The sequence below is a fragment of the Pristis pectinata genome, chromosome 9 (assembly GCF_009764475.1).
Source record: "Pristis pectinata isolate sPriPec2 chromosome 9, sPriPec2.1.pri, whole genome shotgun sequence".
NCBI lineage: Eukaryota > Metazoa > Chordata > Chondrichthyes > Rhinopristiformes > Pristidae > Pristis > Pristis pectinata.
The window spans coordinates 68,699,170-68,715,889 of record NC_067413.1 but is presented as its reverse complement, the minus strand read 5'-3'; the positions used below and the strand labels follow the sequence as shown (position 1 = coordinate 68,715,889).

At 41.5% G+C, this 16,720-nt stretch overlaps 1 protein-coding gene across 1 annotated transcript in view; it reads right to left on the bottom strand.

The window, feature by feature from the left end:
* Positions 1-215: 215 nt before the first annotated feature.
* Positions 216-16,720, bottom strand: part of LOC127574002 (putative Polycomb group protein ASXL3) — a 178,021-nt gene continuing 161,516 nt past the window's right edge. Inside the window, exon 12 of the mRNA XM_052022595.1 lies at positions 216-4,097. Coding sequence (XP_051878555.1) covers positions 378-4,097 — 3,720 coding nt within the window. The 3' untranslated portion in view covers positions 216-377. The remainder of the gene's footprint in view (positions 4,098-16,720) is intronic.

Below are 16,720 nucleotides of genomic sequence, written 5' to 3'. Positions count from 1 at the left end.
CACGGATACCTTATAACCCACGGCTAGGCTACTGGGAAGAAAGGGCCGTTCTCTATTTTCCCAGTTGTATGATGTGTGGAACTGCTGGCACAACCTCCTCACCTTCTAATTCGCAAGAGATGCAATGAAGTACCAACATAACGCAATTATCTATAATCATCTAATTCTAATTCTTCTAAAAGTAGAATTTGTTAAATATTGCAGTGTTATTGGAGTACATGTTGTAATCTTGAATTCTGGTGTAGTGCAATGGTACAGCTCTCAAAGGGTTAACAAAACATCCATTGAGATTCTTTTGCAGGATCAATTATTAACAAAATCTTCCTATTACTGTACTATGCGTTGTGGAAAAAATGTTTTTGGTCAGGCACCGTTCTCTATCTTACTACCAAGCAAGCTACACACAACTTTGAAGGCCCTATACAGTCATCATGACAGAAGGCTCCACATCCTTTACACATAATCATGGCTTTAAGTCTGCAAGAGCACTTCAATTCTAATTCTGCACCACTGTTGTTAGAAAACTTATGAGCTAGAATTGAAGTGTTCTGGTTAGATAAAGTAATGGTGTCATTTCCACTACTTCCCAGAAAACTTCCAATGGACTGTTCAATAACAGAAGCAGCTTGCTTCAAATTAGTGCCACTGAAACGTAATGTGGAATAATTTCCATAGAGTTGCTGCTGCTGGATAAGTTTCTGAGTGGCAAGATGTGAGGCTGGCTTAATAGACTCGGTGGGCAGATGAGAAGAAAAATCAGGTTCATTTACTAATTTACCTAAAAAGACATCCATTGTTGGTCCAAAAACCTTTATGTGTTCTTTAGTTTCATAATGATCATTTGAAATATCTTTGACATCCACTGCACAGCTTTTGCTTAAGGCATCATCAACAGAGAACTGCTCTATTTTAATACCACTCGCATTATCAGTTGTAGCATGTAAACTCAGTCTTTTATTGGTTTCCATAGTAACTAATCCTCTATTTTGATCAGATGGTGCTTCACATTCACTAAATGAAGAAGGATGCTTCACAGCATTATTCTGGACAGTCTGTGTTGCTCTGCAACTGAAATCAGTTTGCTTAATTTTAAGACTGCTTGAGAAAACGGCGTCTGTGCTTTCCAAATCTGTGTCCACTGATGTATCTTCTTGTGCTATAGTGTTAAATGCTGGGCTGCTTTGCTCTAAGGATCGGTTGAATGTTAATGCATTTGTGGTGGCATAGCCCAGAGTGGCTGGTGGTATAGTTTGCATTGAGGTTTCTGGTTCAGTTAATCCTCTCAAAGTAAGAGACTTTTGATGAGTGTGCTGTTTCTGTGAGGTAGGGGCTGTGATAATCAAGTTGTTGCTGTTGCCACTGCTTATCAACAAATTCTGCTCAAAACCACATGCAGACAATGGCTTATTGTGCTCTTTAAACTCTGGACTTTTAATGACTTTGTGCTGAATGAAAGTCTTGTTTATCCATTCTTGTTTAAATAATGTTTGCCGTTGCCCTGACTGGTCCCGATCCATACTGACTGGAGTCTGTGACCACATTTCGACTCCTACTGAGGTGAACTGCTTTGCTTGCTTTAACCTGCTTTGTGAGTGTTCCTCTATTGACTTAGCCTGCCTCTTCCTTACTTGCATGTCACGAGTGTTGCACTGAATCTCCCATACTGTTCCCCAAGTCTGCCCCTTCGAGGTCTGAGAAAGAGAGTGAGGAATGTTAATGGTGACATCCCTTTCAGCTGCAGTCATTTTCGATTCACCAGAGCCTCGAGAGGGCAAAGGAAGCCTATTAATTTCAAGCCTGGTGCCTGACCGTAGCTGAGGCAACACTTTCTCCAGAGGCAAGTTACCTTGCAGCAACTGTGTCACAAGAGGGTTATTGGCTTCGACTGATGAAAGATGACGATTAGTGCTTCCAGGAGCAGGACCCTTTTCTTGGTTTTCCACAGTTGATAATGTAAATGCCTGAGATTGGTTTGTGCCAAAAGCTATTTTAGAGCTTGTTGTTTGCAAGTTGCCCACTAATGGATTGATTCTGGGATGAATGGCAATTTCTGTAGCTTCAATTTCTTCCAGGTGCTCCCCATGATTAGTTTCAGAGTCATTCATATTGGACAGATTTTCTTCCTTTTCCCCAGACTGGTTAGCTTCTGCCTCAGCAAAAGTGTTAACAGATTCCAAATTTCTTTGTTTTGTGTCTGTGGATTCATCAGGATTGGTATAAGTATCTAATTTGTCACTCTTCACTATACCATCATCATATTCATTATATTTATCCAAGCTGTGGCATTTGCCATTGTAGCCCACCAGTTCCTGAATATTTTCACCAGCATGATAGCTTGATTTACTTTGGTTTGAGATCTTTTGCTCCTGGTTATTACCAATCACTTCTTCAAAATCTGTTGAGGTTTTAATTGAAAAACAGTGATGTTCAAGATCATTAAACTCAAATTGTAGACCAGTAGTGCTTGTTGTTCCATGCAGAAGTGTAGATACTTTTGAATCTTTAGCAGATTGTGGTGCACTGTGATTCTCTTGTTCTGTTATCGCTGTAGAATCATTGTTTCTGCCATTGTTCACTGACTGACTTTCAGGGTCAGTTTCAGTGCAGTTACTAACAAGTTCCTGAGATTGCATATGAGAATTCAAGGCATTTTCTGTTTTAACCATTTCAGTCTGTGGATCCATACCTAAATTTGACATGTAAGTTTCTGTTGTATGTGAATTAATTACAGTGTAACCAATGTCAGTCTTAGAGGTCCCTTCTGTACTGATAACAGGTTTCAAAGAGCTCAACAGCTGGGCACTTGGAGCACCAATTTCTATCTTTTTTATTGCTGCAGATCCCAGATCCAGTGAGTGATCTGCTGAATTTGATTTGGCTGTAACACTGAAATTGGTTGGCATGTGGATATTGCTGGCAGAGTTCAAAATAATTGCTGTGTTGAAATTCAAAATGCCTGTACTGGCAATGGAGCTGGATAATGTGGTGTTAACAACAGAGGGATTCTCAAAGGCATCTTCACTGCTTTCAACTACATTTTCATTATTGCTTAGAGATGTGCTGTCTTCACCACAGCTTGGAGAAGAAATTTTGCCAGAAGAAACATCGCTGGTGCAATACATTGCCAGGACAGCATTGACAGGCAAACATTGTGCGGATGTATTAAGTACAGTCTGAAATTTGGAAGCCCTGCCTTCAGAAGATGGTGAATCTTTATTATTACTAGAACCATTAGAACTTGATACAGTAATTTCAGTTTCAATTTCAGTGCAGTTTAGCTTTGTGCTGCTGGCGGCACTGCTTGGTATGAAAATCCCATCAGCAGTGCTTGGCATTGCACTTTTATCAGCATACCTTGGCACAGAAGCACTGTTAGCACAATTCTCTTTGTTGATAATGTGAGGACGTTTTTCCTTGTCATTGGAGCTGGGCGCAATAATATTGTCAGTAGAGGCAACCGTAACAAGACCAACAGAACTTGGTACTGCAATATCATCAGTACAGTGTAACTTTGTAGCATTTTTTACACAGCTGGATGCTGTAGAGTGAGGAATGTTTGTCACTGTAGCAATATCAGAGGAGTAATGAATAGCACTTTTGATGGTACAATCTGACGCATTGACATTGTCATCACTTTTGAGTGCTGGGGTAGTTTCAGTACAATACCTTGATGTAATGTTATCTGCTTTAACAACCTCTTCACTCTTTACAACATTGGCATCCAGTACACCTCCTGCTGTGGCCCTGCCTTGCTTACAAGAGGTTTGCTCATCTAATTGCAGTAATTGCGTTCTGGCCTGATGTTTGGCAAGTAACTTTGCTTTTGTTTGTGCTTTAATATCTGCCAATGTTCTGGTCTGCCCTCCGGTTGCTCCTGCGACACTGATCCCTCCATCTCCAACTGGGCCAGCTGCAGCGGCTGCCGCCGCCTCTCTCTGAGCTCGAGCCTGCTGTGCTCTGGCCTTGATATCCGCAAGGGTCCTAGCACCAGTGTTCCTTCCTCCACCCAGTGCCATACTGGAGGATGACTTTGGACATATCTGGTAGGATGGCTGACTCTGGACAACAAAAGGAAGTTTAATCCTTGATAAGTGAATCTGTTGAAAAGAAAACACCACAATTAGAGATCCATGTAAATATTCTGACAAATTGGAGTAAATATGTACATTGCATCATTTGTATCAGATTATTAATTTAAAGCTACTGAATTGGCTTTACTCAGTGGATTTGGATCAAGGTTAGTGCTAGCAGTCAATGGGAGAGTGGCCCTTGACAGTCAGTTGGAGATTGGGTGATCACTGAATTGGAGGACAGCAAATGCTGTTCATGTAACTGGTGAGTGGTGGATTGGGTGGGGCAAGGTTTACGAGCTTGGGAACAGTAGGTGTAGGTAGAACAGTGGGGGTGGAGCTAGTGTGATGAGGAGTGGGGAGGTCACAGAGTGCTAGTAGATAATTAACTTAAGAGGAACCTACTTGAGTCTGGTTTCCTGCATCAAGCTCAGGACCTACTCAGGGAGGTCCCTGTGTTATGCAGAAGCAAACCTCACTGGCACAGTGAAAGCCTGCTACTCAGAAGTGGTTTGTGGGTTAGGCAGGCCACCTCACTATGAATGAGATTTAAGAAATTGGCAGTTAGATTAGGCAGTGCATGTCATTCAAAGCTACTGTGCAGGTTTGCATTACACAGCAAACAAAGATCTTCATGATATGAGCAAATAGTCAAACAAAACCTTTGAAGACAAAAGTGGAGAAAGGTTCCATGTGAACAACTGTTGAACGTGAAGCCAGAACATAAATTACAGACTTTGTAGTAATCCATGCTGTAAGTGCCCTAGTTTCATTGTTTTTTATTTTTCATAGAAATTGGACCATATAAACACACTCAAACATGGCAGAGTGTGATTTAATTTTGGGGCAATTGCAATCTGACAATTTTAGCAGCCAGCTAAGCCTGAGACGTAGGCTAGCTGGCTGTTGAAGTTTTGTTCAGCATATGTGTGGATGGGTTTGTCCTGGTTCTCCTCATGTGTAGGGATTTATGAGTTGAAGGCTTGTTATTGGCCTGGATCTCATTGCTGAGACTGAAGGAGACATGTTCTAGCAAGCATAACTCAAGAGATCCTCAGAATTTGGAGTACTCTGTACAGTCTTGGTCAGCCTGTTATAGGAAAGATGTTATTAAACTAGAAAGAGTGCAGAAAAAACTCACCAGGATGTTGCCTGGACTTGGGGGCCTGAGCTACAAGGAGAGGCTGTGTAGAATAGAACTTTATTCCCTGGAACATAGGAGATTGAGGGGTGACCTGATAGAGGTATATAAGATCATGAGGGGCATAGACAGAGTGAAGGCACATAGTCTTTTTTCCAGGGAGGGGGTGCTAAAAACAAGAGGGCATAGGTTTAAGATCAGAGGCGAGAGATTTAAAAGGGACATCAGGGGCAGCTTCTTCACACAAAGGGTGGTGAGTATTTGGAAAGAGCTGCCAGAAATAGTGGTTGAGGCAGGAACATTAGCAATGTTTAAAAACCATCTAGATAACTACATGGATAGAAGAGGTTTAGAGGACTATGGGCCAAATGCGGGCAGATCAGACTAGCTCACTGGGCAACAGTCAACATGGACAAGTTGGGCCAAAGGGCCTGCTTCCATGTGTGGTGCTTTTTTGTAGGCCAGTGACAAGTGCAGGTAACTCACCACTGATTTCTGGGTGAATACGCTTTGAGAAGTTCACCAAAAAATTGGCCTTTAAAGTCAATGGAAAGAGCAGTGAGTTAATTTCAGCAGTATTTGTAATTAATGGAAAGTATTGTTAGCTTTCTGAGCTTGGTGATCTCAATCTGTCTTCAGAAAAGTTAGGTTATGTCCCACAAACCTAACCCAACTTTTCAGGAAGTCAGTTGAAAGATAAATCAGGGAGATTAAAACAATTTAAGATTTTGAAGCATTAAAGCACCTTGCGCTAAAATTGTTAATGGTGTCTCAGATGGCATCATAACACAGATCATATACTTAAATAAAGGATCATATGCCTGAGGTGAGTTTTAATAGCACTGCTTCCCAGTAGGGTCCAGGTAGAGTTGAGTTGCCTCTGAAGATATGCCAAGGACCAGCAGCTCCACTAAATTATTGAATGTATTCTGAGACTCAAATGTAAGATGATTCTGGGAAGATGGGTAGGCAAAGGCAGATAGAGAGAGTAATGTACATTGAAATCATCCAAGGATACGTAGAAGTTCATATTTAATAAGCATTTAATCTTTGTTTTGATAACTTCAATAAAGGAATGATTGGGATTTTCAATTCAATAGGCATCTTAGTGTCATAGAGTAACAAAGCAATGGAACAACCCCTTTGGCCCAACTCATCCATGCCAACCACAGTGCCCACCAAGCTAGTCCCATTTGCCCGTGTTTAGCCCAGATCCCTCTAAACCCCTCCTATCCATGTACTTATCCAAATGTCTTTTAAATGTTGTTATTGTACCTGCCTCAGCCACTTCCTCTGGCAGCTCATTCCATATACGCACCACCCTCTGTGTGAAGAAGTTGCCCCTCAGGCCCGTTTTAAATCTTTCACCTCTCACCTTAATCCTATGCCCTCTAGTTTTTAGTTCTCCTTCCCTGGAAAAAAGACTCTATGTGTTCACCCTATCTATGCCCCTCTATGGAGGTGATCTTATACACCTCCATAATGTCACCCTCAATCTCCTATGTTCCAAGGAATAAAGTTGTAGCCTGCTCAACCTCTCCCTATAACTCAGGCCCTCGAGTCCTGGCAGCATCCTTGTAAATCATATCTGCACTCCTTCCAGTTTGGTGATGTCTTTCCTATAGCAGGGTGACCAAAACTGTACACAATACTCCAAGTGCAGTCTCACCAATGTCTTGTACAACTGAGCTTGGAATGGAAAATAAAATTAGAAGAGGCACTTAATGTTGGCTAAATTAATATCGTAGTTTTTTTACAATTTCCAAATGTTAATGTGTTTTACTATTTTGTATCACAGTTTAAATAACTTAATGTTGTTTCTGTATCCATTGCAAACACAGCCAAAATTATGCCTACTGGTGCATTGTCATGGTGGAAAAAATCTGGTGCAAAGGTATAATTTTAAGCTTTCCCATTTGAAAAGTAACTTGGTGAAATTGATCAACAACAATAACCACAGCAATTTTTATCTTCTAGGCATCTTCAGGCATAGAAGATGCCCTAAGGCACATCACATAAATGTTTTCAAACAAAATGTGACATCAAGCACATAAAGAGCTATTAGTGATCAAAAGTCTGTCAAAGAGCTGGTTGTGAGAACATCTTAAAAGAAGAAAGAGAAGTAGAAAGGCAGACAGGTTCAATAAAGGAGTTCAAGAAAAGGCCTTGGCAGCTGAAGGCAGGGCTGTTGATGGAGGAGCAATATAAAAAAATTGAAAGGGCCAGAATGGAAAATATCTCATAGATTTACAGACTGGAGGAGGCTGAAAAGATAGGGGTGGGTGAGACCAGGGATTTCAAGGCAATGGCGAGTATTTTAATATTAAGACATTGCTTAATTGGGACCTAACATACATCTGCAAGGAGCAAGATGATGACTAAATGGAACGATGCAATTTAAATCAACCATTGATCCAGGATCAGTTGCAGATTAGAAAAAGGGAGTTCCAAAGTTCTGCCACTTTCAATATGTGTAAACATTTCCTAACTACCTCTGAAAGGCCTGGCTCTTATTTTTGGACTCTGCCCCATTGTGCTCGACTTCTCACCCACTAATTTTTTTTCTTTCAAACTAGTCCATCAGTTACCTTAAGTATCTTGAAAATTTCAATCAAAGACCCTTTAACTTTCTAATTCCCAGGCAATAAAACCCTACTTTCCAATATCCCTCCTTGCATTTTAACCCTTTGACTCCCATATTCCCAGTTAACCTTTGCTACCTCTCTCCAGCACCATTATATCCTTCCTAAGGTGAGGTCCCCAGGACTTCTCATGGTTCTGCGGGTGTAGTGTAATAAGGTCTTCCTGTAGCTGTAGCTATCCACTTGCATTAATTACTTCAATTTAAAAGGCCACCATGGTTGCTCCAGTTTCCTCCCACATTCCAAAGACGTACAAGTTAGGAGCTGTGGATATGTTATGTTGGTGCCGGAAGAGTGGCGACACTTGCGGGCTCCCCCAGCACATTCTCAGTAACATAAAAAGACACATTTCACTTTGTGTTTCGATGTACATGTGACTAATAAATAAATAAACATCTTATCTTGATTACTTTCTGTATGTGCCCACAATAGTTTAATGCTCTAGGCACGTGGACCCCCAAGTCTCAACAGATCTCTACTGCTTTCAGGATTTCACCATTTGTATTCACTTCTATCATTTTAGATTCAAAGTGGATTACCTCCATTTACCTACATTGAATTAAAAAAAAAAGCTACCTATTCATCAATGCACTATTGAGCTGGATCATGCTCGCCCCAGTCAGCTCCTGCGGGATGTCTGCAGTCTACCTTTTATGGTTGCAATGCTCCCAACATCCAGGAGGCTTCAAGACAATGGACACTCTGCAAGGTGGAGTAGTCCATGCTGTAACTAGGACTCAGGCCCTACTCTGGACCAGCTGCTGGCTTTCTGATAGCTCGCCCTAAATCAATCACCGGGATTTCTGCTAGCTAGCTACCTGAAGTGAATGGTGAGATTCAGTGTAAGTGATAAACTCTGACCTCACACATACTTTGAGAGGCGGTGAAGCTCTGTCCTGAGGCTTTCCAGTTGTTAAAGTTATCAAGGAGATTGAATGTCTGTTAAAGTCTCTGACATTGCAAAACTATTTGAAGACTTTTAAACATATCAATAAAATCTCTTAAAGATATGAATATTTAAAAAATAAACACCTAAGAAACAATTAAAAAGTATCAAATATATGTAAATCAACAATTAAATAATAGAAAAGGAAATTATCCTGTACTTACACACTAATCATTACTAAATGTAATGTGACCTGCTCCCTTGTCAGTTCTGTTGTAGCAGGAAAACCTCCCATACACACTACAAGAAATAGAACATAGAAAGAACATAGAAAAACTACAGCACAATTCAGGCCCTTCAGCCCACAAAGCTGTGCCAAACATGTCCCTACCCTAGAAATTACTTGGCTTACCCATAGCCCTCTATTTTACTCAGCTCCATGTACCTATCTAACAGTCTCTTGAAAGACCCCATCGTATCCGCCTCCACCACCGTTTCTGACAGCCCATTCCAAGCACTCACCACTCTCTGAGTAAAAAACTTACCCCTGACATCTCCTCTATATCTACTCCCTAGCGCCTAAAACCTATGTTCTCTTGTGGCCACCAATTCAGCCTTGGGGAAAAGCCTCTGACTATCTACCCTATCAATACCTCTCATCATCTTATACACCTCTATCAGGTCCCCCCTCATCCTCTGTCTCTCCAAGGAGAAACGGACGAGTTCCCTCAACCTGCTTTCATAAGGCATGCTCTGCATTCCAGGCAGCATCCTTGCAAATCTCCTCTGCACCCTCTCTATGGCTTCCACATCTTTCCTGTAGTGAGGTGACCAGAACTGAGCACAATACTCCAAGTGGGGTCTGACCAGGGACCTATATAGCTGCAACAATACCTCTCGGCTCCTAAATTCAATTCCCTGATTGATGAAGGACAATACACCTTATGCCTTCTTAACCACAGAGCCAACCTGTGCAGCTGCTTTGAGCGTCCTATGGACTCGGACCCCAAGATCCCTTTGATCCTCCACACTGCCAAGAGTCCTACCATTAATACTATATTCCGCCAACATATTTGACCTACCAAAATGAACCACTTCACACTTATCTGGGTTGAATTGCATCTGCCACTTCTCAGCCCAACTCTGCATCCTATTTATGTCCCTCTGTAACCTCTGACAGCCCTCCAAACTATCCACAACACCCCCAACCTTCGTGTCATCTGCAAACTTACTAACCCACCCCTCCACTTCCTCATCCAGGTCGTTTATAAAAATCACAAAGAGTAAGGGTCCCAGTACAGATCCCTGAGGTACACTACTGGTCGCTGACCTCCACCCAGAATACGACCCTTCAACAACCACTCTTTGCCTTCTGTGGGCCAGCCAGTTCTGGATCCACACTGCAATGTCCCCTTGGATCCCATGTCTCCTCACCTTCTCCATAAGCCTCGCATGGGGTACTTTATCAAATGCCTCGCTGAAATCCATATACACTACACCTACTGCTCTCCCTTCATCGATGTGCTTAGTCACATCCTCAAAAAATTCAATCAGGCTCGTAAGACAGGACTTGCCCTTGACAAAGCCATGCCGATTATTCCTAATCATATTATACCTCTCCAAATGTTCATAAATCCTGCCTCTCAGGATCTTCTCCATCAGCTTACCAACCACTGAGGTAAGACTCACTGGTCTATAATTCCCTGGGCTATCCCTACTCCCCTTCCTGAATAAGGGAACAACATCCACAACCCTCCAATCTTCTGGAACCTCTCCCGTCTCCATTGACGATGCAAAGATCATCATCAGAGGCTCCGCAATCTCCTCCCTCTCCTCCCACAGCAACCTGGGGTACATCTCATCCAGTCCCGGTGACTTATCTAACTTGATGCTTTCCAAAAGTTTCAGCACCACCTCTTTTCTAATATCTACATGCTCGAGCTTTTCAGGCCGCTGCAAGTCCCCACTACAATCCCCCAGATCTTTTTCCGTGGTGAATACTGACGTAAAGTATTCATTAAGTTCCTCCGTTATTTCTTCCGGATTCATACACACTTTCCTACTGCTGCACTTGATAGGCCCTATCCTTTCGCATCTCATCCTCTTATTCTTCACATACTTGTAGAATGTCTTGGGATTTTCCTTAATCCTGCCCGCCAAGGCCTTCTCATGTCCCCTTCTGGCTCTCCTAATCTTCTTCTTAAGTTCCTTCCTTTTAGCCTTGTACTCCTCCGGATCTCTAACATTACTTAGCTCTCTGTACCTTTTGTATGCTTTTCTTTTCCTTTTGACTAGATTTATTATAGCCTTCGTACACCACGGTTCCTGTATCCTATCATGACTCCCCTGTCTCATCGGAACGTGTCTATGCAGAGCTCCACACAAATACCCACTGAATATTTGCCACATATCTTCCGTACTTTTCCCAGAGAACATCTGTTCCCAGTTTAATCTTCCAATTTCCTGCCTGAGAGCCTCATAATTCCCTTTACTCCAAGTAAACGCCTTTCTAGCCTGTCTGTTCCTATCCCTCTCCAGTGCTAACGTAAAGGAGATAGAATTGAGAGATCTGACACCTGACCAGGTTCATTTCCCAATATCAAATCAAGCACAGCCTCTCCTCTTGTAGGTCTATCTATATACTGTGTCAAGAACCCTTCCTGAACACACCTAACAAACTCCACCCCATCTAAACCCCTCACTGTCTGGAGAAGCCAATCGATGTTTGGGAGATTAAAATCCCCCATCACAACAACTCTGTTATTCTCACCCCTTTCTAGGATCTGCTTCCCTATCTGCTCAATAACCCTGTCACTATTGGGTGGCCTATAAAAAACACCCAGCACAGTTATCGACCCCTTCCTGTTCCTAACCTCCACCCACAGAGACTCCGTAGACAATCCCTCCACAACGTCCACCTTTTCTGCAGCCGTGACACTATCTCTGATCAACAGTGCCACTCCCCCACCTCTCTTGCCTCCCTCCCTGTCCTTCCTGAAACATCTAAAACCCAGCACTTGAATCAACCATTCTAGCCCCGGAGCCATTCAAGTCTCCGTAATGGCCACCACATCATAGCTCCAAGTATCGATCCAAGCTCTAAGCTCATCCGCCTTGTTCACAACACTCCTTGCGTTAAAATAGACACATCTCAAGCCTGTCTGAACACGTCCCTTCTCTATCACCTGCCTATGGTACTTACTCCTAGCCTCCTCTATTTGAGAGCCAAACACCTCTTCCCCAGTCTCTCAAGTACGGATCCCACCCCCCAACAATTCTATTTTAAACTGTCCCCAGTAGCCTTAGCAAACCTCCCCGCCAGTACGTTGGTCCCCCTGGGATTCAAGTGCAACCCATCCTCTTTGAACAGGTCATACCTGCCCCAAAAGAGGCCCCAATGGTCCAGAAAACTGAATCCCTGCTCCTTACTCCAATCCCTCAACCACACATTTAACCTCCTCCTCATTTAAATTTTTCATGCAATGGCGAATTTAATTTAGATATTTACTATCTCTTTTTTGTTCAGTCAGGATTTCAACAAATATTTTTAAACTTAATGAACGTGGGTGACCAGTGCAGTAGCTGCAGAAGTGTGGCCAATGGAAGTCCACAGGATACGTAGGCAGTTGTAATTTTGGAAGTGCAGCCATCGGTGAATTGGGGAGGGAAATGTGGCTTTTTAAAAGGGTGGACATAAAAGCTGGATGTGGAGAGGGAGCAATACAAGGAAGTGATCAGTCATGGCCCATCTCCCTGATGGGAGTAGTGAGTCCATGTGACATTGCAAGATCTGGAACATGGCCATACATTTGGATTCAGGACTTCAAGTCTTTAAATGGAGGGAGAGATTAGTTAGGATAGAAGGGTAATGGATTCAGAAGAGAAACAGCAAAATAAATGAGGAAGTAGATTTTAATCACTGAAGGTAAGTTATTCAGGGCAGAAGCTGAGAGAAATACTTTGGTGAGAGTATGTTAGTAAGAAAATTAATGGTAAAGTGAGGTAAAGAGAAAAGATTGTAAATGAGATCTGAGATGGGTAAAATAAAGTGGGACGTTCAAAGGAGAATTAAGATCTTGTGTAGAAGGAGGAAAGACCAAGGTATAAATGGGTGACAAGAGCCACGTAATCATCGCTATGGTTTGGATAGGTGAAGAGGCGGAAGGCATAGCAATGTGGAGGGCAACACATAGATAGAGGGTATCATCACACAGCACCCAGGTTCCACCGTGTACATGATCTTGATGCAATTGTCCACAACAGGTTTGCTCTTGGAAAGTCTTGTTCAGAAGTGAATGGACCCTCTGGAGGAAGTGAGGAGAAGGGTATAAAAAGTTAATTCACTGATGGAATCCCCAGAACCAGTACTAGGTTAGGTGAGGTAGATAGGGGATTAGCTCCAGTGACCTAATGTGCATGTTAGCTGCTTCAGGTTACTCTTTGTGTGAAAAAGTTGAAAGTGAACCCACAAGACCTGACACACATTTCCTTTCCACTTTGCCTGGCAAATCAATATTCTTCAAGTGGAACAGAAAAGAAAGTCTGCTGTTGTGCGCTCATGAATAATGTGGCACAGAGAACAAATAAAGGAGGGAAGCCAGATCGTTAATCAAAGGAGAGGAGAAGGGGAAGAAAATCACTGGAAAGCACTGCCGAAGAAGAAAAAAATGCTTGTATGTAACACTGTAATGTTGAAATAATATCATCTCCCTTTACAGACTAAATAAGTTGTTAAACACATTTTAAAGAAGAGGTTTTAAAACATACTTTTTAAAAAGCTTGAACTTCTCTGCTAATCTCTTTTTTTAACTGCCAAGATGTAAAAGAAACAGGAAATGGAAGGCTTGTTCACATTGCATGGGAAATCTCAAGAGTAAACAACAAACTGAACAGGAAGATGAAACAGGTGCTTAAAGTAAACATGAACAGAGATGCAGGACGGAGATGATTAACATTTATAGAAAAAATAAGAGGGAAAACATCTTATAAAATCAAAGAGCTGAGAAACAGAATTGATCATTTGTTAACCAGTTGAAATCCAGTTGACAAAAGATAATTAATCCTTTCCTTAGTTTAGACATAGCTAACATTTCACTGAAGTGTCTTATCAAATTTGGAAATCTTGTACTTCCATATTGCGGGTGTTCAAATTCTAGTTATTCAATTAGTTATTCAGCAAATATTAACAAATGGTAACTGATTCCCATTGTACCATACACCAAAAATTAAAATTGCTTTCTATGTTTTTGCTGTGAATTTTATTCTAAGTCCCATTGTACTGCAGTCTCTTTGTCATATGGTCTGAACTGATACTCTAGCAGACAGTGTACTAATTCTTCCTTGACTGTGAATATGCTGGCATATTTCTGAATGCATCTCTCCTGCACTGTTTTACTTTTATTAAACTTAACATGCTCAGAAAATAAACCACTGCTGTTGGGGCAACAAAATCCTGAACTGCACCCTGAAAAAAGTAAATGCCTTCACAGCCCTTGCAGATAAGGGGAGCAGGAGTGATTCCTTAGACCACCTGTTTCCCTGGCCACCATAAGCATAACTCAACCTGCTACTGACAACACTCTCTGTATCAGAATCTGCAGACTTTCCCCCAGTCCTCTAGGGTACTCTCTATAATCCCACAAACCCAGCACTGGCCTTTCTATCTCCTTGTTGCTCAGGTGGGAAACAGATGGATTGGATTACCATGCCTGTTCTTCATTCCATTGAGTTTACTGGAATGAAGTAAGGGGAAGTTCTAGAAGGATCCATTCCTTCAGGTTACCATCCAAGTGGGAAAGATGAAACTTATGTCTCCTGCCTGTCTTACGTCTCAACAATATAAATTCAGCCAGTTAATCATTTTCGAATTTTCACTTAATACTTTACAGTCCACTCAATTTATTTTTGTGTGGGTGTGCACGTCTAAATGTTGTGACCAATGAAGTCCATTGTAAAATTGGTAAGGGTTATAGCTCAGTACAATTAGAAACAAATTGAAGCTTTTTTTGTCAATGTAATAGATTGCATAAGTTTGATGCCTATTGTATACTTTCTGGGAGAAGATACAGGAGATTGAAAGCCCTGACATCCAGACTTAAAAACAGCTTGTTTCCACTGCTATCAGACTCCTGAACCAATCACCTCTTTCACACCCCCTTCCCAGTGGTGCTAACACATTCTCATACTCTTAACTCAACCCCTCTCGGTTATTTCTCTATTGACACTGAAGTATTTTTTTTGCTTCAGATTGCACTATAATCTTTGCACCATTTTGTTGGTTTGCACTCATTGTATTTATTGTTGTATTTATTATTATATTTGTATTTAACATGTATGTTAATAATAAATACAACAATAAATACAATGAGTGTGAGCTTCATGTGAACAAGGAATTTCATTGCACTCTGGTATATATGACAATAAACTTATCTAATCTATTGGAGACTAGTGGGCCAGACTTTACTCAGTCAGACCGTGTTTGCTCCCTGTATGAGACCTGAGGCCATAAAGCCTCTGAAGCTATGTGGCTACAAATGAGCTTGAGACCTTGGTTCTATGAGCAATTGGCTGCTAGCGCTGACCAGGTCTGAACATGATGTATCCTGTGGCTATGCCCAGCATTGCCCTGACAACTTCTGCTATTAAATGCCTGCTTCATTGCTTTTAAATGTCTCTGATAATCAAAGATGTCTACAAACAGTTGAAATTGATTTGCAATTTAAAAAATAACAAAAAATAAAGAAATTATTTAAAACATTAAAATACCATTAATTGATACAAAATATAACCATGCAGAGAAATAAAGCAAAATAAACAAAAACCTAGTTAAACTTCCATTTTTATTAAGATCACCACCCTCTTTCAAATGAATGGGGCCACACAATATCTGCCAGCTTTAGTTGTTATAAAGCTGAGGGAACCAGATACAAAATGTGGGTAGACAGGTCTAACATGCCTGTACCTGACATCTAGCACACTCCATATTTTCATGCTGCTGTGCACTGGTACGGATATGATGATGCACACACTGCAATTTTCTGCAGAACTGCCAGCTATCCTCTAGCATGATCTGGCCCTATGTGTAAAGAAACACACAGAATAAAAAGCAACAGCAGTTAAGATATGGCACAGCAGGGTGTGTATCAGGGCTGCAGTATGTGGGAATTTCAGGACAGCAGAGTCTGTCCAAATCAAACATGTGTAAGTAGATGCCTCCATCTTAAATCTCTCCATTTCTGTCAGAGAAATTCCAGTGCACTGTTTGAGGCAATGCTCCATTCAAGCCTTGACTCTGCAGTGCGGATAGATTTGGGCCAGAATATAGGCCCTTAATATTGAATAGACTATCACTGCCAAATCCACCAGCACCAACATTCTGGGGTTCATCAGTGACTAGAAGCTCCACATAAACACTTTGGTTACATGAGTCGGTGAAATGTGGGATATTCTGTGGAGAATGATTTACTTCTTGTCCTCAAAGCCAAGTAAATAAAACTGTGGTCTCTGTGTTACTGTATCTTATTGGTTATAGAATTGAATCTTCAATTCATTATGAGTTTTGAATCAGAATCAGAACTGCAGCTTCTCCCTGCTCCCAGCAGCAGAGCAGCCTTATTAATAAGTATAAAATGTTCCAAAAGGCCACCAGCTAAAATTTTCAAGTATGAAGCAGCAACAACCACAAAACAACAGCTAAGGTAGTGAAACCTGTGACAGACAACACTTTGGTTCAGTTTATGCTTGTACTTATGCAATTTTTAAAAATGATGCACTCCCTGTCACACATTCTAATAAAATTCACACCAGGTAACCAATGCACTTTCAGCACTTTCACAGAGTAAACTTGTCATAGTCAAAGAGGCTTTCCTGCCCACACATTAAACTGAAACAAGGGGTCAGCACCTCTTCTTCAGAACCATCATCTAAATCTAGGTAAGAACTTGAAAATCACAAAAAAATGCTGCAGATGCTGGAAATCTCA